Source organism: Nematolebias whitei, chromosome 22 (assembly GCF_014905685.2).
Source record: "Nematolebias whitei isolate Nwh7 chromosome 22, NemWhi1, whole genome shotgun sequence".
Lineage (NCBI taxonomy): Eukaryota > Metazoa > Chordata > Actinopteri > Cyprinodontiformes > Rivulidae > Nematolebias > Nematolebias whitei.
Genome location: NC_056519.1, coordinates 18,008,318 through 18,032,681, shown reverse-complemented (window position 1 = coordinate 18,032,681; position 24,364 = coordinate 18,008,318). Strand labels below are relative to the sequence as shown.

Genomic DNA, 24,364 nt, shown 5'->3' with positions numbered 1-24,364 from the left:
CTGACCAGATTGAGCACACAAAATGGTGATTTAGCCTTTGGCATCTGATATTTATTTCATAATGCATCATGGTTGTGCTGCAGCCCCACATGAACACACTTCTAAAATTAAGAACTGTCTGCCCTGAATGATACTCACAAGAAAGGAAACATGCAAATTACCTGTAATAATCTGCAAGGAAAAATAAAAAGGAACACATAAGTGCTTTTGGATTGATCTCTCCTAAACATTTAGTTTAAATTCCTCTTATTCTGACTGGTCACAATGCAAAATGCCGACTCTTGACCTGCGAGAAGAGCCATGAATATGGTAATGATGTTGAACGTGGGAATGACACTGTAATTCTCTCCCTGCTGCACTGAGATGCCTCTTCGTGGTTCATTTGAGGTGTATTTGCTTCATGTGGTCTCGTTGCTGCTCCCCGAACAATTTGGGCCTTTTACAAAACCTTTTGCCTCATTAGTGTATAAAGCCAGTGTCATCAACACAAGGGACTGCAGCCATTTGTGGTGGTTAACAGAGAGGAGCAATGCTTTGCCGTGCGGACGTGCCATTAATCGGCAAGTGTTTTCACCCTGATCTCCTTTCCTTGGGCTCTCTACACAAACACATTGGTGTTTCCACATTAACTTGGTTGGGTTTGACATTTACTGAGCGTTACACCTTCATAGGACATGAGTTCCTTTCTAAAGTGCTGACAGTTAATTAGCGGTGCAGGATTCTGAAGATGAGGCATATTTCATATTTAGGAAGAAAAAAAAAACATGTTTCTACATGCCTTTGAAGTTTACTTGAGGCATTTTAATTATTATAGAAAAAAATACTTCCAGAGGAAAGAATCTAAAATGAAACAGTTTATAAAGCACAATGTTAGTATTATTAGTATGCCAGCTGGGTAATATTATGCAATTGTACACATTTACCTGCATGTAAACGTGACGCGGAAGATGAGATTTAAAGTAGATTGTATGTTTTTTAATGCAAAATATTTTTTTCATTATTAGATGATAAAAATAAAACATTAAAAGGAGTTTTTCCTTCCCACTGTTGCCATTGAGCTTGCTCAGGGTGGGAGACTACGACGGAGTGAAGATTCAACAAGTTTGTTGGCTTCCTTAGATAGAGAACTTTACTAATTGGCTTTTCTATGTATGTGAATGTTCCTGTTCAGTGCCCTGAGACAACTTTGTTGTGATATGGCACTATATAAATAAACTGAATTGACTTGAATTAAATGGTATTATTGGTCCACACTGCCAACAGTAAGTTGGGTTCATTCCCGGTGAGAGTTGGACTCTGCCAAGGTTGTCCTTTGTCACCGATTCTGTTCATAACTTTTATGGACAGAATTTCTAGGTGCTGCCAAGGTGTTGAGGGGATCTGTTTTGGTGGCCTTAGGATTGTGTCTCTGCTTTTTGCCGATGATGTGGTCCTGTTGGCTTCATCAGGTCGTGATCTACAGCTTTCGCTGGAGCGGTTCGCAGCAGAGTGTGACGCGGCCGGGATGAAGATCAGTTCCTCCAAATCCGAGGCCATGGTCTTGAGCCGGAAAAGGGTACAGTGCCTTCTCCGGGTCGGGGAGGAGGTCCTGCCCCAAGTGGAGGAGTTCAAGTATCTTTGGGTCTTGTTAACAAATGAGTGAAAAATGGAGTGGGAGATCGATAGGCGGATAGGTACGGCATCTGCAGTGAAGCGGGCGCTGTACCGGTCTGTCGTGGTGAAGAGAGAGCTGAGTCAAAAGGCGAAGCTCTCAATTTACTGGTTGATCTACGTTCCTACCCTCATCTATGGTCACGAGCATTGGTTTGTGACCGAAAGAACAAGATCTCGGATACAAGCGGCCAAAATGACTTTTCTCCGCAGGGTGTCTGGGCTCTCCCTTAGAGTTAAGGTGAGAAGCTCGATCATCCGGGAGGGACTCAGAGTAGAGCCGCTGCTTCTCCACGTCGAGGAGCCAGTTGAGGTGGCTCGGGCATCTGGTTAGGATGCCTCCTAGACGCCTCCCTGGTGAGGTGTTCCGGACACATCCCACCAGGAGGAGACCCAGAGGAAGACCCAGGACACGCTGGAGGGACTATGTTTTTCGGCTGGCCTGGGAACGCCTCGGGATTCCCCCGGAGGAGCAGGACCAAGTGGCTGGGGAGAGGGAAGTCTGGGCCTCCCTACTTAAGCTGCTACCCCCGTGACCCGACCCCAGATAAGCGGAAGAAAATTGATGGATGGATAAATGGTATTAATTATTTTTTTAGGTTTTACCATTTGAATAATTTTTGCACTCATTCACCATAATGACTGACTGTACATCTAACCCATCACATCAAATCAGGGATTATATTTGGTCAAAATGAAATAAGTACATTTTCAGATTCACAACTTTTAAAGTTACATTGTGATGTCTAGATCATCCTGATATAAGCAGTTCTGGAGATATTACTTGATTTGTTTTAAGCAACACTTAGCTTACAAATTTTGTAAAATTTTGTTAAAGATTGTTTTGTTAAAACCTTTAATAAAGTGACCTGTTTTACAAGACAAAAGACAAGACAAATGTGCTCCTCTGTGATGTTTCTTTTGAGTTTTTTCTGTGAGGATTGTGTGTGTTGGTGTTTGTCATCCGTGTTGTTCCATCTCCTACACACCTGTCTCCTACCCTAATCACCCAAGGTGTTCTTCATTGTCAGTCACAAGTGTTCCTATTTATTCTGTGTCTTGGCGTCTTCTCATTTGTCCGTGGGCTGTCCTTCTAGGTGTTCATGTTTTGTTTGTGCACATCTCGTGATCTCCTCCCTACATGTAAGTTTGGCTGTCACGTCAGCCCCATTTCGTTGATTATAATAAATATTATTTATCCACGAGTTCCCAAGTGTTATGTGCACCTAGGGTGATTAGGGTGTGTAGCAGCTAGAAAAACACAGGGATGACAAACACTAACACACACCAATCCTCACATTTTGTAAGCTTTGTGCTTTTTCAGCACTGTTTTGTTTTGTAAAAAAAAAAAAAAAAAGTTTCAGTTATTTCTTTGATCTCCTTGCGTGAGTCTGCATCCTTGGACTTCCACCATTTATTACAAACATAAAATAAAATATAAAAACTTCTTAAGCAGTTTTATTGTGCTGTGAAATTTTAAAATACAATTCCTTTAGTCTAAAAAAAAAAAGTTTTAGATTAACCACTGCCTTCTTTTTGCAGTTACTTCGGAGACAGCTGCTGAGCAGCGTCTATACCTTTATTGAGGTCAGTGTCACAGAATGTGAAAACTGTCATCCATTCATTATACTTTAGTGCCACAGAGGAGCTCATTACCCGTGTAATCAAGAACCTCATAGAGAGCTGTCACCGCCTCCCACTACATGACAGATCAGCACTGTGAAATGCAATACTGTCCATAAAATATCCCTTTTATGGAGGGCCTTCTCCAAAAGAAACCAGGGTCTGGTTGATTGATCATCAGCAGTGTGTGCACTGTGTAATTTCATTAGCAGCTTTACTGAAAATAATATTTTACAAGTTAAACAGTAAAAAGGATCGATTGTTGGCCAGTTAAAGGTACACAATGCATTTGAAGGTCTGTTTACATTATTGTATTATTTGGATGATATATGTATTGTGCGGTGTATAGTGGTTCTGTCTAATCTCAGGCTGTCAGATCTGTTTATAATGTGAATTGGCTAACCCAGTGAGGGACAGAGCATTCACGCATGACATCTATTATCTGTCGCACGACATCTGGCATGAGGAAGTTGATGTACTCCTCCATTCTGCTTTTTAAAACTCAGTTGCTGGAAAAAACAGACTAAAGCAGATGGATATCTGCAAGGGCTGTATTCAATCAAGTGGAAAAGAAACAAACACAGAGACAAACTAAATCCCAGGGGTGTGCTGTATCTGTTACAAGGCTCAGTGGTAAATGAACAACGATGAGCATCATATTTTTCAGAAGCTTTTACACTTGACTGTGTTTACTGCAGCAGAAAAGCAACAATAGAAGAATGTCATGACAAATATGGGTGTTTTTTTTTTCCTGCTGAGATAAAAAAAAAGTTGAACCTTAAATGTGAAGTGTGACCATACTTACAAAGAAAGGTTCTTTTGCAACAATTACACACACTCAAAAGTGATTCGGAGAACTGATGCTTACCGTGTTCTCTGTGAAATTGTAATCCAGCGAGTATTGTAATTTGCCCAGTTTCTGGTCCTCCTTTGGCTCGGGGTCTTTCTGCGTTTCAGTCAGCCCTGTTTCTGCATCCTCCTCATCCTTCAAGGCCTGAAGGAGACACCCACCAAGAGTCAGTGTCGCCTGGTAGTAGAGTGCTAGCACCCAGCCAGCAGTTCTCCTGCCCAGGTCCTGCCTGCGAAACCTACTCCTGTAAAAACTCCCACTTGTTTCATGTTGTAAATGAGGGAAACAGGGAAGGGGGGAGCAAGCACTAAAACACCATAGCAGATTACATCAGGGCATGCTCTGAGATGCACTAAAGCTCCAGGCCTGGTTCCCTGTGGTGCTTTTTATTAATCTTTGAGAGTTTCTGTCTGAAGGGAGAGAGATCAAATGATGGCACCAGAAATAAGGGCAATGAGCAGGCATTAGAGGGGAAAAAGGAGGAAAGAGAGATGTGGAAAGAAGAAAGACATGAAGGAGAGATGATTCAGGAGAATACAGAGTGACGCAAATCCTTTTGATGTTATTTCAGACTCAGTTTTTTGGGGGTGAAAACACAAACGGGAAGTGTGTAAAGTGGCAGAGAGTGAGAGGTGAAGTTGGCCTTTCTCTAGTCTGGCACTGAGGTGAGGGTAGCATGTGGTGGCAGTGATAGGAGGGGTCAGGGAGAGGTGGGATGATGGGGGAGTTCCTTAAAAGAAGAACATGCGATTGAAGAGGCAAGTAGTTCTCAATCATTCAGCAGCTAAAGTTGTCTTTCCGATGTGTCTCTCTCGTTTGGCATGCAGAGCATTCTCTGTCATACAAAACAGTGCTCTTGAGTGATTTCTCATTCCCATATCTGGTTACAACCTCAAACATACGGTCATCATAACCCTGAAGTTTTAACCCTACGCTGATGTAGCTAGAAGCATCATGCCAGCGGTGGGTGGATAGGTGTTTGTAAAAGAGGGGTTGTAATGTACATCGTGGTCTGCTTCTATTGTTTGTTAAGTTGCTCATGTGAAAGCAAAAGGCTGAACAACACGGACTGGGTTTAAAAAGTTGCCACTGAGCCACTCGGTCTTTGCCTTCTGTGAGTCATCCAATTGAGGCAACACATAAGAAGAAATATACAGCAGGTACAATGATTGAGGAAGTTCCTTAATTGAAAGAAGTGTTATAGGTGTAATAAGGCACCAGGAAAGGTGTGATTGCTTTTACTTGGGTTGACTGATGTAAATGCAAGTGCTACTGTTCAACTTTTTATACCAGCTTCACAAAATTGCTTTTAGTGCCTCTCAATCATTCTACTTTTGCTTGCCACCATTTGCCTGAGGTGTAAATGAAAGATTCAAAAGGCAGGAGACGTCAGCTTGGCACAAAGGTCCGTGTGGTTCAACCTCGTCAATGCGCACCCAGTGTTTCTTTCATACATATATATGTGCATATGCAGGTTGTACGCACATATATACAGCAGATATACATGTACAGTATGCATAGTTACATATATTTGGTTCTATGGGAGTTGTAGTTGTTGTCAAGAGGCTATTAAAAAACAAAACGTCAGAGCAGCAGGCTTAAGATGATCCAACAGCAATTAGGAACCTACCGCCAGAGACCATCCCGAACAGTCATCAGACACAACACAGATAAGGAGGACATAGAAGGAAGAAACACAAATTAAAACAACCACACGCAGGAGTTAACACACTAGAGTCTGGGCACACCCGGAGAAATGACTGCTCGCCTTGGCGGTGGCGGATTCAAAGATCTCGGAGATGAGTCAATTAAAAGACAGACAACCCCTTTTTATTGTGATTAATGGCAATTTAAAAAATAAATCCTGGGTTGTGCGAAGGCAGTCAGTTTATTGGAAACTAATGAAAGTTCTTGAAGTAACACACCGAGTGATGAAGTGCACTGCAGCTTACAAACTTTCTGCTGTTGTAGATGAAAATATTAATTAAAGCAAATCAAACGAGGTATGAAAACACCTTCGTTGGTTTCTCTCTGTGACTCTGATCCATCTCTGATAGCAGAGGTGTTACAGCAAATTACCTGACGGCAACACTCCAACGATGCTCTGTAGGTGCCAGTAGTGTGCCGACTTCATTCTAAATGTTCATGTACAATAATTTCCCATTCTACACAGTTAAAATGTAGTTTAATTAAGTTCGTATTTCTTGTTTGGTGTTGTCATTTCTCTGGGTGGACACCACTTCATTACACAGTTACTCACACTCTTCAACATATGAGCAGGTCCACATAAGACAAAAAGAAACAGGACCCATAAGCAGGAGAAAAAAAGACTAAAATAGTTTATCATTAATCTATAGTTATTCTCTTTAACTAAATTAAATGTATTTTTAAAATAGGGATGTATACAGTTAACTTGGTTGTAAAGAAAAAAACAATACATACAGTTCATTGCAGTGGCAGTCGGTGCATTTTAAAAGGGTTATATGAAGTACGATTTTCAATAAAGTTAATACTAATTATAGTGCTGGCATGTAAAGTTACTGGAAATGCAATAGATCAAATATGTTATATGCAAAGGAAATCACAAGTTCTAGGATCATTAAAAGAAGAAGAAAGAAAAACACAAACAAAAATATACATTGCTAAAACTTTTAGCACTTATTTAAGGAGGCATATAAAATCCTGTATGCTGTAACATGGAAAATCTTCAGTATAATCAAACTTTTGAGTGTAAATTAGAATTAGAAATGATAATAGTTTAATGTTTTTACCTCGGTTTTGGTTCCATCCATGACGTCCTTCATGTTGATGGCATTTTTGCCCTTATCTTTGCCCTTCTTTTTGTTTTTCTTTTTGAAAATCCACTTTTTGCAGATGCAGAAGCAGCAGGCCAACACCAAAATGATGGCCACAAAGGCGATCGAGACAACGGCCCATGACGGCACTGCAGACAAAACAAACAGGGAATGACTTGAGTCCAGATGGTCAGCAGGATCTTAGAGCAAACTGGTTCAAAAACCCAAAGCTGCACTGATGAGTAATTCTTCTAAAAACTGTCATGACAAAAAATAACAGGTGAAGAAAATGGTAGGAAGTAGCGTAGATCTATTTTTGTCACAAACCAAACAATTAAGATCTGACTGGACATTTTCCACCATTTAAATAAAAGTAACAAATACTTTAATTTTAAACTCCCAGGAAACTCAGGTTGCCAACACGTTCTAGCAGCACAGTGTTCAATGATGGTGGATGTTGTGGTGAGTTTGCAGGGTGTGTGTGATAGGCTTTAACGTAGGTGTAACCATGACGATGTTGCGATGCGGTGAAACCAGAGTGCTTTACGCCGTTTTCCCTTACATCTGTCACATACTCTCGACTTCTATATCATCTTCAAAACAGTAGGAAATTAAACTTCTGTGTTGGGATTTGAGCCTTTGTGCTCTCACCAACTGTAATAAATAAAAATAAACTTTTTGGAAAGGCTGAGTTGTTTATTTTTCTTTCTATTTTGTGGATGGGGTGGGGGGTTGCAACGCCTGGAGTATTTTGTTTTTTTGTTGTTTACATTTTTTAAATTTATTTATGCAGATGTGGAAAAGAAAACTTGAAGACAGTGAAAACACCATTAGCATGTCAACTTAGTAACTTAGCAAAAAATAAAACTGAAAAATATGAAAAGTTTACAGCAGCACAGTGGTGCAACTGGTAGAGCTGCTGCCTCTCAGAGAGAAGGTTGTTGGTTCAAATCTCAGCCCGGGGGCCTTTCTGTGTACATGTTCTCTCCGTGCATGCGTGGGTTTTCTCCGGGTACTCCAGTTTCCTCCCACAGACCAAAAACATGCATGTTAGACAGATTGGTAACTCTAAATTGTCCCTAGGTGTGAGTGAGAGAGAATGGTTCGTCTCTGTGTGTCCCTGTGATGGACTTGCGACCTGTCCAGGGTGTACCCCGCACCTCGTACAGTGTTTGCTGGACATGGGCACCGGTGACCCCCGTGACCCAAAATGGAAGAAGCGGGTAAAAGATAATGGATGGATGGATGAAAAGTTTACAAAAATGGAGAAGTGCGTAAAGAAGGTGGTTGTATGGATGGAGGTTACAGAGGCAAAAGCTTATGGAGAGAACCTTCCATGTTGTCTAGCTCCTCTTGGGGAAACCCAAGATGTTTCAAGACCACAGAGGATATTTAGCCCTTCAGCAAATGTATGCAACACCCAATTGACTCATTGATGCTGAGGAGGAGTGGCTCTACTCAGTGCCCCCTACAGATGCCAGAGCTTTACTGAACCCTGTCATACTCTGAACGAAACTTAGTCGATGGTAATTGAGGTTTTGTTTTTGTTCAATTTTATTTTTTAGGATTCATAATTAATGACCATGGTTCATGTTGGAACAAAAAAGAAGCAGGGAATTTTATTTTGGGTTTACTCTTTCTTTACTACAACAGACTGGAGGAATAGTCATTGCTGCAGATGAAGCCCTCGTATTCCATCTCTTTCCATAACTTGCAATCACTCACACAAAAAAGACAAGACACCTGAATTCCTCCACTTCAGACAGAGACTCATCTCCAACCCAAAGGGAGCATTGCATCTTTTTCCATTCAAGAACCATGGCCTCAGACTTAAAGAAACAAACTCTTATCATAAAAGCCTCGTACCACTTCAGAGCTTCCAGGAGGTCATGGCTTGAATCTTCTAACAGAACCACATCAGCTGCAAAAAGCAGAGATGAGATCCTTGGGTTTCAAACAGAAACATTTATCTCCACCATTATTCCTTAAGACCATGTCCATGAAAAGTACACACAGAATCAGCAACAAGGGGCAGACTTTGTAGAGTACAACCCACACCTGGAACGAGCTAACTTGTGAGCTGAGCATGCAGTTTTTACCTTAGTTACACAAGAACTGGACAACCTACTTCATTAGCTCAGAAGCCTTCTCCAGGTCCATAAAACTAATCTAGACTGGATAATCTTACCCTTTTAGTAATTCTACCTAAAAAGATGTATTACAGCAAAAGTCACACTGCAAATATCTTATTACTACTTAGTCACCAAGAGCAATGTGAATTTGATTAAAAGATATATAAACAACTAAAAGTCATCAGAACAAATCTAAACATTCAAAATGTTTACACCTGACCCTAATTTCAAGACCTTTCAATATTTCAAATTATGAACTTGAAACTTTTATTCTTTAAACCAGGGGTGTCCAAACCTGGTCCTCAAGGGCCACTATATGCAGGCTGTACTTGTTTCCCTGCTCCAACACACCTGATTTAATGACTGAACCACCTCTGCAAGTTCTGCAGAAGCCTGCTAATTACCTATTCATTCACATCAGGTGTTTTGGGGCAGATAAACCTTGAAATGATGCAGGACAGTGGCCCTCGAGGACCAGGATTGGACACCCCTGTGAAACTGTCACAATTTTGAAAACTAAGTTTTAGACATGGATACTATTTTATGCTCTGATCAAAAATGCTCAAAAGGTAATAAATTCTAACATGACGGAGACACATGAGATGTTGCCCATGTCCATATGCTGCTGGGGTCCTTGGTGGAGCTGAGTGGAAAATTTGGGACAAGCAGCAGTCAGGCTTGTCACATACAAACTGTCAAACACTGTAACTGTGTAGAACAGTGACAGCCAGCTGCAAACACAGTGACACCTATCGCAGCTGGAGTCTGCATTCAGCCTGAGCTTCCTGCTTCCTGTTGACACCAAGGAATACAGCTTACACCAAACACAAACACAATAATAAAAAGGGACAGGGGTCTGCTTTAAGCACCAGCGGGACAAAATGTCCACAGTCCAGATGGGCAGAAAATAATGAGAAACCTCACAAGAGACTTCTCTCTTCAGCAGTCACAGTCACTGCTCCTTTATTCCACTCAGCGCACATCAAACACCTGGCAGCCTGCCCCTCATTATAATGGAGAGGAACAGTGAGACACGTTTAAAAGCCCATTTTCAAAAACCGCTGGATAAAATATAATCGAAACAATGGGCAATAATTTCCAATTTAATTCAAACTGGCTCATTTTAAAGAGAAACTGTCACAGGGGCACTATAAGATAGAAAAAGTTTTGAAGAAATAAAAAAAATATAATAAACTAGACCAAATGTAAAACTAATTAGGTTAATTGGCAACATGCCATTAACATGATTGGCTATTAAAAACAATCCCAGAAAGGCAAAATCTTTCAGTAGCTTAATTGTGGAGGGGCTCATCTAACCACAGTGCCTTGCGAAAGTATTCGGCCCCCTTGAACTTTTCAATCTTTTGCCACATTTCAGGCTTCAAACGTAAAGATATATAATTTTAATTTTTTGTGAAGAATCAACAAGTGGGACACAATCGTGAAGTGGAATGACATTTATTGGATGTGTCGAACTTTTTTAACAAATAAAAATCTGAAAAGTGGGGCATGTAATATTATTGGGCCCCTTTACTTTCAGTGCAGCAAACTCACTCCAGAAGTTCAGTGAGGATCTATGAATGATCCAATGTTGTCCCAAATGACTGATGATGATAAATAAAATCCAACTGTGTGTAATCAAGTCTTCGTATAAATGCACCTGCTCTCTGATAGTCTCAGGGTTCTGTTCAAAGTGCAGAGAGCATCATGAAGACCAAGGAACACACCAGGCAGGTCCGAGATACTGTTGTGGAAAAGTTTAAAGCCGGATTTGGATAAAAAAAGATTTCCCAAGCTTTAAACATCCCAAGGAGCACTGTGCAAGCAATCATATTGAAATGGAAGGAGTATCAGACCACTGCAAATCTACCAAGACCCGGCCGTCCCTCTAAACTTTCATTTTGAACAAGGAGAAAACTGATGAGAGATGCAGCCAAGAGGCCCATGATCACTCTGGATGAACGGCAGAGATCTACAGCTGAGGTGGGAGAGTCTGTCCATATGACAACAATCAGTCGTACACTGCACAAATCTGGCCTTTATGGAAGAGTGGCAAGAAGAAAGCCATTTCTCAAAGATATCCATAAAAAGTGTTGTTTAAAGTTTGTCACAAGCACCTGGGAGACACACCAAACATGTGGAAGAAGGTGCTCTGGTCAGATGTGTAGTGAACTTAATCTGGGGTCAAGACTAAGCCTAAGGTCAAAACTCTTGACCTTAAGAACCTTGTGGGACAGGAACTGTCATTTCATTGATTTGAATCCAGAAATACAGGTTCACCCATCCTGAGACTTTCTTTCTTGAAAATTCAAGTGGAAGAACACTCTCTGTTCTATTATCATTACTATTTTACAAATGTTGATAATCAAAGTGTCTTAGTTCAAACCATTTTAGATGTTGCAGTGAACTAATCAATTTTATTAACTGTGTAATGATTTTTAATTCTCATGCAAAGTTAGAACTCATGTTAAAGCTATTACAGAGTAATTATGCATTTTCTGATTTCTGTCTGTGAATGAGCAAAGTGTGCGTTCCAGGGTCAGGAAGAAGCAGACATGCGTTGGAACAACTGTCTTGTTTATATCCTCTCAGGGGGGTTTTGGCACCTGTTTCTGAAACTCGCCAAAACAAAACTCTCTCTGTCTGTGAGAACATTTCTGATCTGTTCCATAACAATTCTTGCTGCATTCTAACCTTTTACGTCACAAAACACACCCCGTCTGGTCGGTTCTGGCCAATGGGAATACTCCCGAATAAACCGGGAAAAGGGCTCTTTAAAATGTCGGTACTTCCTGGTCTAACGGGTTCTGTGAGGGTTCTACTCGGTTCGGTTGAGTTCAGTTCTGTTCAGTTCTGTGCGGAGAAGCCCAGTTCTGGGGGCCGGGAAGATCCTGACATGACGACAGAGCTCTTCCGAGTTTCATGGGATTATAACATTTTCCACTGAGGTGAGCTGATGAGGGACAGAATCTAGCTGCTACTCCGGAGGAGTAACAGCATCCTACGGAGACGCTGAAGGGTGCGTTAAACGGAATCTCGCCTGAGACATCTCCAGGTAAAAGAGTCGATTTCACCACCTAAGTGTACTGTAAGGAAAAGCTGAAGAAAGCCCGGAGAGTGCCGTTCTGTCAACACTCCCTCAAACACCATCTTATTCCCTCTAAACTTCTTTCCCATCTTTAAACTCTTCTATCAAGTAGATATTCTTCCAGATATTTTAGAAATGTCTGTGTAAAGTGCTCATCCACATCCGTGTGGGTAAAAGATCATAATTGTACAGTTTTCATAAATGTCTGTGGTGACGCAACGGAAAAATCATGGCCGTATGATTTTTCCTGATTGATTGCTTATGTTGTTATTTTCATAATTTGCCAAATTAATGTAAATGTTTGATGTTAAATTTTGATTCTGTAAATAAATGACCGCATTCATTTTGATGGGTCAAATATAAATGACGTCTCACGTTTGCATTTCATTAAATTCAATGCACGTTTTATTCAGTTCAGAAAAATGAGGAATCCGTGTTAATTGATGAATATATCTGAGCATCTGTTCATCTACAGATGAAACCAAACTCGAACTGTTTGGCCACAATGCAAAACGATATGTTTGACGTAAAAGCAACACAGCTCATCACCCTGAACACACCATCCCCACTGTCAAACATGGTGGTGGCAGCATCATGGTTTGGGCCTGCTTTTCATAAGCAGGGACAGGGAAGATGGTCAGAATTGATGGGAAGATGGATGGGGCCAAATACAGGACCATTCTGGAAGAAAACCTGTTTGAGTTTGCAAGAGACCTGAGACTGGGACGGAGATTTATCTTCCAACAAGACAATGATCCAAAACATGAAGCTAAATCTACAATGGAATGGTTCACAAATAAACTTATCCAGGTGTTGGAATGGCCAAGTCAAAGTCCAGACCTGAATCCAATCGAGAATATGTGGAAAGAGCTGAAGACTGCTGTTCACAAACGCTCTCCATCCAACCTCACTGAGCTCGAGCTGTTTTGCAAAGAAGAATGGGCAAGAATTTCAGTCTCTCCATGTGCAAAACTGATGGAGACAAACCCCAAGAGACTTGCAGCTGGAAATGTAGCAAAAGGCGGCGCTACAAAGTATTAACGCAAGGGGGCCGAATAATATTGCATGACCCACTTTTCAGTTTTTTATTTGTTAAAAAAGTTTGACACATCCAATAAATTTCATTCCAATTCACGATTGTGTCCCACTTGTTGTTGATTCTTCACAAAAAAATAAAAATCTTATATCTTTCTGTTTGAAGCCTGAAATGTGGCAAAAGATTGAAAAGTTCAAGGGGGCCGAATAGTTTTGCAAGGCACTGTACAAAGACTGCATGTGAGGGAAAAAAACAGCTTAAAATTGTAAAGAAAGATGTAGAGATGATCAAAAACTGCAGATTTATTTCTTTAGAGAGAAATAAATCTCAGAAGACCAATACAAAACCTGTCATAGAAATCAATCAAACAAGGCTCATAAACCCAACACAAAATGAAACCATGAGCCCGGTAAAACTCAGACCCTCTGAAGACTTTATCTGGAAAAAACTCCAGAAATGCTAATGAAAATACAATGTATATATATTACAACCTCTAACTCTAGGGCTTGCTCACTAGTATATGGCTGTGGTTCCTTCACTGAAGTACGAGGAGAGAGCAAAAGAAGAGACAAATCGATTCTCTGTTGACAAAATCAATAAGCACTCTCCTCCAAGGAAAAACAGTGAGTGATGCTCTAAAATAACTTTAGGATCTACAGCTCTGGCCTTGCCTCGGAGCGGTGTGGTAATGGAGACGACACTGGATAGGACTTGCGAGTCATCTACAAACAAAGCAATTCCTTTGGAAACTTTCTACAAAATGAATTGCATCTCAGAGAGTCTATGATGCAAAACCTTTAAAGTGAAACTGCATTTCTGAAGATGGATTCAAGCTCTGCGAGACGCGAAGGAATCAGCTCCTGCTCACGTAGTTGTGAGATGTTCTTTTCTGCATTAACATTTCATACTTAATAACTCTTGGGAAGCTCCACATCGCTTCCCAGAGAACTGGAACACATTTCTTCATGCAGGGATCCCTGCACAGGTTTTTACTCCCCTTACCACTACCAAACATTTTTTACCATACAGACTGAAACAGTGCATGCTATTTGGCTTTTGCAACTTAAAAAGGCCGCCACTATTTCTGACAAACAGTGCTCAAAGAACAAATGCAGGGTAAAGTGTCCCTACGCCGCCCAGCCGAGGCGTACTCCCTCCCAGCCAGCAGTCACAGAGAGCCACTGTGTCCCTGCACTGACTGTACGTATCTTCTACCATGAGTTCTTCACCATTTGATTACTTTTCTAAGTTTTGCTGCAACAGCTGTAAAGATGGCTGTATTTTTTTTAACAGCCTCAGCCATCTACTCCTCAGCCGCATTATGAAAGTTCAGTTGCTTCTTTGCATTAACATGTCCCACAACAAAATTCTGACCAATTGTGCACTAGTTGATGCATACCCCTGAGGGAAAGATCTGTCTGGACCCTGTGTCCAGAATAAGCTCTTGGAACTTATATGAGAACAAAAAAACAGGATTTTCGTCATGCAGTGACAACGGTGAGAGCTGATTTCTTTACTTCTAGTGGAGTGAATCAATCTTAACTATCCCATTGACAGTTAACTCTTTATGATGTGTGCTTAAAAAATAGGAAACAAACCATAGAATACAAGAGAACAGTCAAGATTTTACTGCTTGAATTTAAGGTTTTAATCCAATTTATTGCTGCACTTTTTTATTAGAAGCTCATTTATTTGGAAATGATACAGCTTTTAAAGTTTTACTTATTTTTATTTAAAATATAAGACAAGAGGCTGATCAAAACAGAATTGTCTGCAGACACGTTTAACTTTCAAACACAGTTACAAACTCAAGCAAAGTTGAGGAGACAAGCTTTTAAGGGAAGAGAGACATGCGATAGGTCTCAAGCTGGAGAACAGCCTTGAAAAAGAAACCACGTCTTTTGTGGAAACTGCAGAATGTTGATTTTATGTCTTTTTTCCCCCAAATGGAGGCTTTCATCAGTAGGAATCTTTTCTATAAATGTCACTTTGCAGTCATCTTTCATCGATGGTCAAAGAGCCTGATGGAAAGCCATTTAAACTGTTACAGTGGAAATCAATGCTCAAACTCAGCCTTTATCTTATTCATCAAGCACACGTCTTCCAGTGAAAAGCACTTCTGTGTTCCTTAATTAACAGAACCTGAGTCCCAGAAAGCAATAAAAGCATTCCATAATTAACTACATTGTGTGAGTGTCTTCTCTCGGGAGAGAAATGGAGCGAGAAAGTGAAATCGGGAGCAAGAGGAAGTCTTGCCAACACGTACGCCGCACTCCAACTCCCGACACTTATCTCTTGTTCCACCATGCAGCGGGGCATGGAAAATAGAGTTTCTCTGATGGCTGGGCTGTGCATGTTTGCTGTTGCTTAAGGATAAAAATCACTTTGCAAGTCTGGCATCAGAATGGGATAGTGGCAAAGCTGAAAACTGAACAAGACACCTATTTTGAGCTTTCTGGAGGTATAAATGTTAGCAATGCCGTAATTTTTCAGTAAAAGGTTATAGAAGATTCCTATATTCATTCAACCTTTATTTATGCAGGTTAATCCCATTGAGCCTCGGGGACTCATTTACAAGAGAGACCTGATTTTAACAAAGAATGATGACAACAGTAGACAATCATAAAAGAAAGCATACAAATTGAGGAGAACAAATGAAAGAAAATGGTATAAAAAAAAAACCAAACAGCTAGGTTATAAAGTGATGTAGAAAACTAAAAATAGGAACATATCTGGTTTGGTTTTTGCCAGGAACTTAGAAGCCACTTAGAGAAGTCAAGGTTGAGAGCTTCAGATGTTTAAGCAAGATATTCCAGGAAACAGGAGCGGAGTAGGAGAAGGCCCTTTTGCCAAGTTCAGTTCACACTGAGGGAACACTGCATGTAATAATGTCTTGAAAGTGCACACTGTAGCTGCACTTGTGCAGTGACCTACAGGAGGAGATGTATGAAGGCAGCAGACCAAGAGGTGATTTAAAGATGAAAATGTACCAGTGAGAGTGTCTACGTGAAGTTAGTGATGACCAGTTAACCAGTGAATACAGGGTGCTGTGGTGGGTACTATAGTTACAGCCAGTTATGAATCTTAGTGCACCATGATAGACAGTGTCCAACATCTGAAGGTGTTTGTAGGAGCGTTCATGTAAATGTCACCATGATCAATGGAGGGAAGGAAAGTCGCAGTTACAAGGCGTTTCCTAGCATTCAGAGTTAGACAAGATCTGTTTCTGCAAAAGATACCCAGTTTAACTTTCAGTTTCCTTACTAAATTTGCCACGTGGAGCTTAAAAGAGAGATGCGAATCAACCAAGACACCCAAATATTTGTAGGAATCGACAAACTCAATAGAAACGCCATTTGAGGATAAAATTGAAGGAAGAACTGCTGGGACCGACTTCCAATTGAAAACAACATCCCTTTGGTTTTGTCAGTATTTAAGACAAGTTTGAGATGGAACAAATCAGACTGGATGATGTCAAAAGCAGATTTTAAATGCTGGAAAACCTTTGTAACTGTTTTAGCTCAACAATAAACAACTGTGTCATCAGCATAGAAATGTAAGGATGCATCAGGGATGTTCTGACCTACATTACCTATGTAGATTATGAAGAGGGTGGGACCTAAGACTGAGCCTTGAGGTACACTGTTGTTAACCATTAAATAACTGGAGGAAGTACCATTATGTTGAACACACCGTCTCTGATCTGAGAGATAGTTAGTGAACCAACCAATGGTGTGATCTGAGAAACCAATTTCTGAGAGCTTATGACACAAGATGTCATTATCCACAGTGTCCAAAGCTTTAGACAGGTGTAAGTAAAGTGCAGCACAATAAAAGTTAGCATCCAGTGTTTTAACATCATTAAAAACCTTCAGCAAAACAGTCGTTATGCTGTGTTGTTTCCTGAAACCAGACTGATGGAGAGGTAAGATGTTAAATGAGACCAAATACTTTTTGATTTGAGAGTTGATCATTTTTTTCTAGAACCTTAACTAAAATGCAGGGTTTAGAGATTGGTTGATAGTTGTTCAGTGAGGTGGGGTCACCTTCCTTCTCTATATGGAATTCTATAACTTTTATTTTAAACATGGATCCTCTAATCAGATTCAAACAATTTTACACAAATGGTGTTTTGGACAATATACAGTAAAATACATTTTCTGGGGCCTTTAAATTAAATACTCAGTGAAAAAGACAAAGAGGCTGTGTAATGTTGAGTGTAATGCTTTCTATTTCAACTGTTTTGCATTCTTCTGAGTGTTAGCCAAAATCATATTTCAACAAATGTAGATTACTATCAAAGATCTTTCAATAAAAGATTCAGCATGGACATGAAAAATATAATTTGCTGAAAGCTCTCAGCACAAATAATTTTGGAGATGTTTGTGATACAGAAGTGGATTTAGTTTTCAGCAGATAAAAGCGTGTTAGATGTCAGTTTTGAGCAATGAAGTCAAAGAGTATTAGCTTCAAATAAAATAAATGTCAACTTTCACTGGCTGACACATTTTTTAATATGGCATGGATGTTCTTTAGGGACACCAGCCAGGTAGATAAAATATATCAAAAGAGTAAGGACATCATTATTTTACAAAACTCTTGACGACTCAAGTTTTTGCTGGTGAAATATAAGAGCGAACATTGAAATAGGCAAGCAGCATTTAAAATGTTTAAAAAGATTTGCTTGCTGAAAGAAAAACTGCAGAAGAGAGTCAACATACGAGAAGCAGTGAAGTTTCATATAACACTGAATTCAGAAAAAAAGCAGCCAGCTTTCTGCTTGATGTTCACACTGGTCTTCACTTTCATCCTTCCAGGTGCACCTGTGCCCTCCTCCCACTGTGAGATAGACTGGCTGGTTTGAGAAATGGCGACCCACAGTGGGAGTGTTTCTGCACGTTATTCCTTGTCTGAAAGAAAACAAAAAAAGCTATTTCTGCTTTATGCCTTGTCCTCTAAATCCCATCATCGATGCTGCAAAAAGGCAGGGCTGAATCAGGAATCAGTCACACAACTGTAGAGCAACAAAACTCTTGTTCTGTAGCGTTTGCTGCACTGAGACCCAACGTTTGGAGTTAAAGCTACTTTTAGTGCAATTTATAAGCGAGCACTAACTTTCATAAACTGTTCCCGTAAGTCAAGATGACAGAAATCTTGTAAGTTAAAAAAGCTACACCTTGTGCAAAAAAAAAAGAAAAAAAATTGTAATTTTATTTTGTCTTGATCAATTTTTCATCTTCAGCCATGCCGTTGTTTTAATTGCACATTTTCTCAACTTGCACAGTAGAAGATCTGCACATCAAAGTGATGACCAAAACTCTGAATTAGACCTTCAGATTAAAAAAAGAACAATAAATGCAACTGTAGCCAGTTGGTGTTTTTACAAATCATTGTCGTTATATGTTTTACAATCCTTCCATCTTGGAAAAAGAACAGTTCAAATAAATTACTAACAGCCTGAAAATACATAAAAATACATGCTCATAATGCAAAACTCTAAATTCAACTATTTATTTTAATATTTTGAAATACAGATATATATATATATATATATATATATATATATATATATATATTTTTTTTTTTTTTTTTTATAATGTGCAAAAGATTACAGTAGTCTCTCGTTTATCACAAAGGATCCATACCCTGAATTATAGTAAAGGTGTGTCTCAGCTGAACTTTTCCTTAATAAATGCACTTCAATGTCAAATCAGCTGCATTTCACTGGGTTGGCAAAACAAAATGAAGCTGATTTGATAGTTGCTCCAAATGAGCAGAACGAAGGTGGCAGACTATGGCAAGCCGATTGTGTCATTAATAGCCACTTTTTACCTATTACATGACACAACAGCATGCCAGACTACTCGAGCACTATCAAGAGGCTGAAAATGGTAGTGTTCAATATTTTCAGTCAGAATGAATGGAAACGGTCATATCTCAGCCAAAAATTGGTTTATAAATATGGGCAAAAATCCATAAATACGTCACTTCGGTGTATAACTCGCAAGGCATGTAAATTATTCTAAAAAAAAAAAAGTGACTTATAGGCCGAAAAAATTTATATATATATATATATATATATATATATATATACATACATACACAAAGCGGATTCCAAAAAAGTTGGGACACTAAACAAATTGTGAATAAAAACGGAATGCAATGATGTGGAGGTGCCAACATCTAATATTTTATTCAGAATAGAACACAAATCACAGATCAAAAGTTTAAACTGAGAGAATGTATCATTTTAAGGGAAAAATCTGTTTCCAAATTTCATGGCGTCAACAAATCCCAAAAAAGTCGGGACAAGTCCATTTTTACCACTGTGTGGCATCCCCCCTTCTTCTTACAACACTCAACAGACGTCTGGGGACAGAGGAGACCAGTTTCTCAAGTTTAGAAATAGGAATGCTCTCCCATTCATGTCTAATACAGGCCTCTAACTGTTCAATCGTCTTGGGCCTTCTTTGTCGCACCTTCCTCTTTATGATGCGCCAAATATTATCTATAGGTGAAAGATCTGGACTGCAGGCTGGCCATTTCAGTACCTGGATCCTTCTCCTACGTAGCCATGATGTTGTGATTGCTGCAGAATGTGGTCTGGCATTATCGTGTTGTAAAATGCAGGGTCTTCCCTGAAAGAGATGACGTCTAAATGGGAGCATATGTTGTTCTAGAACCTGAACATAGTTCTCTGCATTAATGGTGCCTTTCCAGACATGCAAGCTGCCCATGCCACAAGCGCTCATGCAACCCCATACCATCAGTGATGCAGGCTTCTGAACGGAGCGTTGATAGCAACTTGGGCTATCCTTGTCCTCTCTGGTCCGGATGACATGGCGTCCCAGTGTTCCATAAAGAACTTCAAATCGTGACTCATCTGAACACAGAACAGTCTTCCATTTTGCCACACTCCATTTTAAATGACCCCTGGCCCAGTGCAAACGTCTGAGCTTGTGGAGCTTGCTTAGAAATGGCTTCCTCTTTGCACTGTAGAGTTTCAGCTGGCAACGGCGGATGGCACGGTGGATTGTGTTCACTGACAATGCTTTCTGGAAGTATTCCTGAGCCCATTCTGTTATTCCTCGACAGTGGCATTCCTGTTTGAGGTGCAGTGACGTTTAAGGGCCCGGAGATCACGAGCATCCAGTAGAGTTTTACGGCCTTGACCCTTAAGCACAGCGATTGTTCCAGATTCTCTGAATCTTTTGATGATATTATGCACAGCTGAAGATGATAACTTAAAAGTCTTTGCTATTTTACGCTGGGTAACACCATTCTGGTATTGCTGCACTATCTTTCTGCGCAACAATGGTGGAATTAGTGATCCTCTTACCATCTTGGCTTCTGAGAGACACTGACACTCCGAGAAGCTCGTTTTATACCCAATCATGTTGTCAATTGACCTAATTAGTGTTAATTGGTCTTCCAGCTGTTCGTTATATGCTCAATTTCCTTTTTCCAGCCACTTATTGCTACCTGTCCTAACTTTTTTGGGATTTGTTGACACTGTGAAATTTTGAATCAACATATTTTTCCTTTAAAATGTTACATTTACTCAGATTAAACTTTTGATCTGTCATCTATGTTATATTACGAATAAAATATTGACATTTGCCATCTCCACATCATTGCATTCAGTTTTTATTCACAATTTGTTTAGTGTCCCAACTATTTTGGAATCCAGTTTGTATATATATAGGTGTTTTAAACCCTTCCCACACTCTTGCAATATTCTAAACAATGTTTCTAAACTCTAAACTCTAAAAGAGCACAAAATGTCATGAACTCAGCTCTCTGCCTCCGCAGCTCTCTGTGCTCTTGGCCACGCCCACTTCTCCTCTGCAGACAGACAGATTGACAGAGGAGGAAGGAGGAGCTGCAAGAGGAAGTTTCTCTTACGGTGTGGGCTGCACAAATGTGCAGCTGGTGCTAAGTAATTTAAAATAATTAATTTTAAATAAAAATCCCATGCAGATCATGCAGCTCATCCATCAATAGCCAACTCTGTGTTATATCAAATATTATTTTGAAAAACCACGATAGAGCGAGTCCGCGATAAACAAACCGCGAAGTAGCGAGGGCCTACTGTACATCATTGCACAGTTTGGTATTTGCTTTCTAATTAATGGAATGAAAAAAGCAGAGAAAGATGCTATACATGTAAAAATAACCAAAATATGTTTCCAGTTAATTTTTCCAGATATTTTGACTTAATATAAAATGTATTTAATAAAAATAAATAATAATATTGAATACACAATAAAATAAATATAAATGTTTATGAATGTTTATAGATGTGGCAGTCAACTGAGTGATGTGTAACAAATTATTTACAACTGAGAAACCATTAGGTTCTCTCTGCTGCATCATGTGGATAAATACAACTTTGATTAGACGTCTCTGCTCAGAGTGAGTCAAACAATTAAAAGGAGTTATGTATCATTCATGCTCTTACATTTACTGGTTATACTGTGCACTTTAAATCAGACGGAAAGCTTTTATGTTCATGTAAATGTGTTTTATTGCATCTGGGTTATATCCACTTCCAATGCACAGTAATTCAGTGTGACAGGACCCCGTTGGTCAATTAACCTTGACATTATATCTTGTTATGCCAACAAGAGCAACACTCGGCTCATGGATTTTTCCTGTTGTTTTTCTATCCCCACTACATGGCTGCAGCAGCGAGAATCAATGAACATTCTACAATAATAATTGTACTCAAATCCTCCCCATTTTATGATAAACTGCTCAACATGACGTAGTTGCTGGAAGGTATGAACAAATTAGAAGAGAAAAGAGACCCCTGTTTGGGCTTTCTGGTGGTCAGTGTGTAACCTCAACTAGTTTTCATTTCACCAAATGTTATCCGTTTCTGCTAGGATTTCAAAATATTTGGGTCAGCAAGTTCAAAATATGATTCCATAATACAGGAAATTTAATAAAATGGGTCAAATAATGTTGGACCACCAAAGCTTTAAGAAATAATAAAAATTAAAAAATCTTGCACACCTACTGCAACCATCATTTTCCTCTAACAACTGCAGTAATTTATATAATTATTTATTTGTATGAGTAAGATTTATATATAGTGTATGATCTGGAAATTTAACCTATTTTACCTTCTGCCTATAAAAGGATGATACAATAAATGTATCAAAACTTACAAACAAAAATGTTTTGTAAAATGTTTTCATAACACTTTAAACAAAGTGTTATCATTTCATATAGAAGCTTTGATTTTTTTAGGCCATTTTTTATTAGACAATTTTACCAGAAAAATATAGATAAGTTGAGCCAAACTATAAAAAAAGCATTAATATTTTGTCTTGCACTGGAAACAATATGAACTGTGAAAAACTTAAAGGCCATAGATGAATGAGAGAAGCTCCAAAACATTTCTACTTTTTCAACATTTTTATTCATATTAAGACTGAAAAGCATATGACAAGTTGCAGAAATATAATTTATTACAATGCTAACGTGCAGGTTTTCAAAATCATTGACTAAAACGTGTCTCATTGTAGCAGAGTTTGCACATTGTACATGTGGACAGATTTAACCTCACTCTCCATCTGTTTGTGAATCTATTTTTAACCAACAGTAGATATGCATGTTTGCATGTTCACAAGACTGGCTAACACATATTAAGAGTCACAAGGACAAAACAAAATAAGGACTTAAGTTGAGGCATTTCATAATGCCATTAATATGTTTTATTTCTATTTATTTGAATTAAAAAAAACATAATAAAGGGAGCTGACAACTGATACTTGGATGCCATCTGGGTAGATATAATAGAACAAGAACTGTGAGGCCAATTGTGAGAAGAGTTCTCTCTTCTTGGAAAAGCTTTGGTCCTTCAGTGTTTCCAGTTTCATTATTTTTACAGATTAATGGAGGATAAAGTACACACTGCTCACTGGTCATTTGGTTGCAAACACTCGAGTTCAGTGAGATGTAATAAAAAATCGGCCTATTTTCTTGCAATTTCATCACAATTCTGTCACAAGCTAGTCTCAGACAGTTGCAACCCTGAGAGAGACCTCCTAAAGGGCAACTTCTTTGCAGCCATGTACTGGGTGAGCAGTATCAGATCATAAGAGTCAACAAGACTGAAGAAAGTGATAAAACCTCTGCTGGGGACTATATAAAGTCTCGAGGGCTGATTTGGGAAGGAATAATGTTAATGCTAAATACTGTGACTGCACAGTTTCTATTATAAAAAACCCTCTAAACTCTAAAGACCCAATGATCCATCTTGTCATTGCAAAAGCATTATTGTCTTTACTGAGCTAAAAAAAAATGGAGGGAGCAAAACCTATCCACTTGTTTTTAATTTTTATTTTAGTAAATATAAAAAAAGCTAGCACAATACGGGGATTTAGTCTCCCATTTGGGCACAATTGAATTTGTGGGAGTTCCTGTTTTTCCTGCTGCCCTGAAGACACTAGATGGCACCAACATTTCCACACCTGAACATTCATTCATTTAACCTTTATTTAGACAGGTAAATCCCATTGAGCCTCGAGGACTCATTTACAAGAGAGACCTGATTTACATAATCTCCTTAACAAGACGGCAGGAGTATAAAAGGCAGTAGAAGACTTGTCCTCGCCGCTGGAGCATTACCTGCCTCTGGTAGTCGTGCTTCTAGCCACTGTGTACAATAACCCTTGAGAAAGACTTACCTATGTTCCTTTTACTATTTACAGTATATCTCCTCGTGAACTACCAGTCCCTGGACTTCTTTGAAGAACCCCTGGAAAGCTCGTGTCTCCTCAGCTGCCTTCCTCATCTTCCAACCACATGCCCTACAACCCAACCTACAGTTAGAACTGCAATCTACCAACTATACCTTCCTCCTCTTGGAAAATATCATCTAACTCGTGTCCTTGCTCCTCAGGGTTCCTTTATTACCCGCTGTAACTAAAATCACTTAAAATTTATTCTGTCTTAAGTTTGTTCACGCCTCAGTCCTTGTCTCTGGGTATTGAGTTAAACAGAACAGAATTTGATTTCAAACTTTTGTTCTATCAATTGTTGTGACGTTTCCATCCTTTCATGCCCTCATCAGTTGAATTAAAAGTTAGTGCTGATACAAAAATAAAAATCTTAATTTAACAAGATGCGTATGAACAACAAAAAAGGTTGAATCATGTCATCTGGACTTCGTTTTTTTGT

General features: G+C 39.4%; 1 protein-coding gene across 4 annotated transcripts in view; it reads right to left on the bottom strand.

Annotated features, from left to right (window-relative positions):
- Positions 1 to 24,364, bottom strand: part of syt1a (synaptotagmin Ia) — a 177,649-nt gene that overhangs the window by 39,393 nt on the left and 113,892 nt on the right. For 3 of the 4 annotated variants that reach the window (XM_037695783.1, XM_037695784.1, XM_037695782.1), the window contains 2 exons: positions 6,895 to 7,067; positions 4,142 to 4,267 (listed from right to left, as the gene is read on the bottom strand). In XM_037695783.1, the coding sequence (XP_037551711.1) occupies positions 4,142 to 4,267; positions 6,895 to 7,067 (299 nt within the window). The remainder of the gene's footprint in view (positions 1 to 4,141; positions 4,268 to 6,894; positions 7,068 to 24,364) is intronic. The other variant, XM_037695785.1, reaches the window with a different exon arrangement.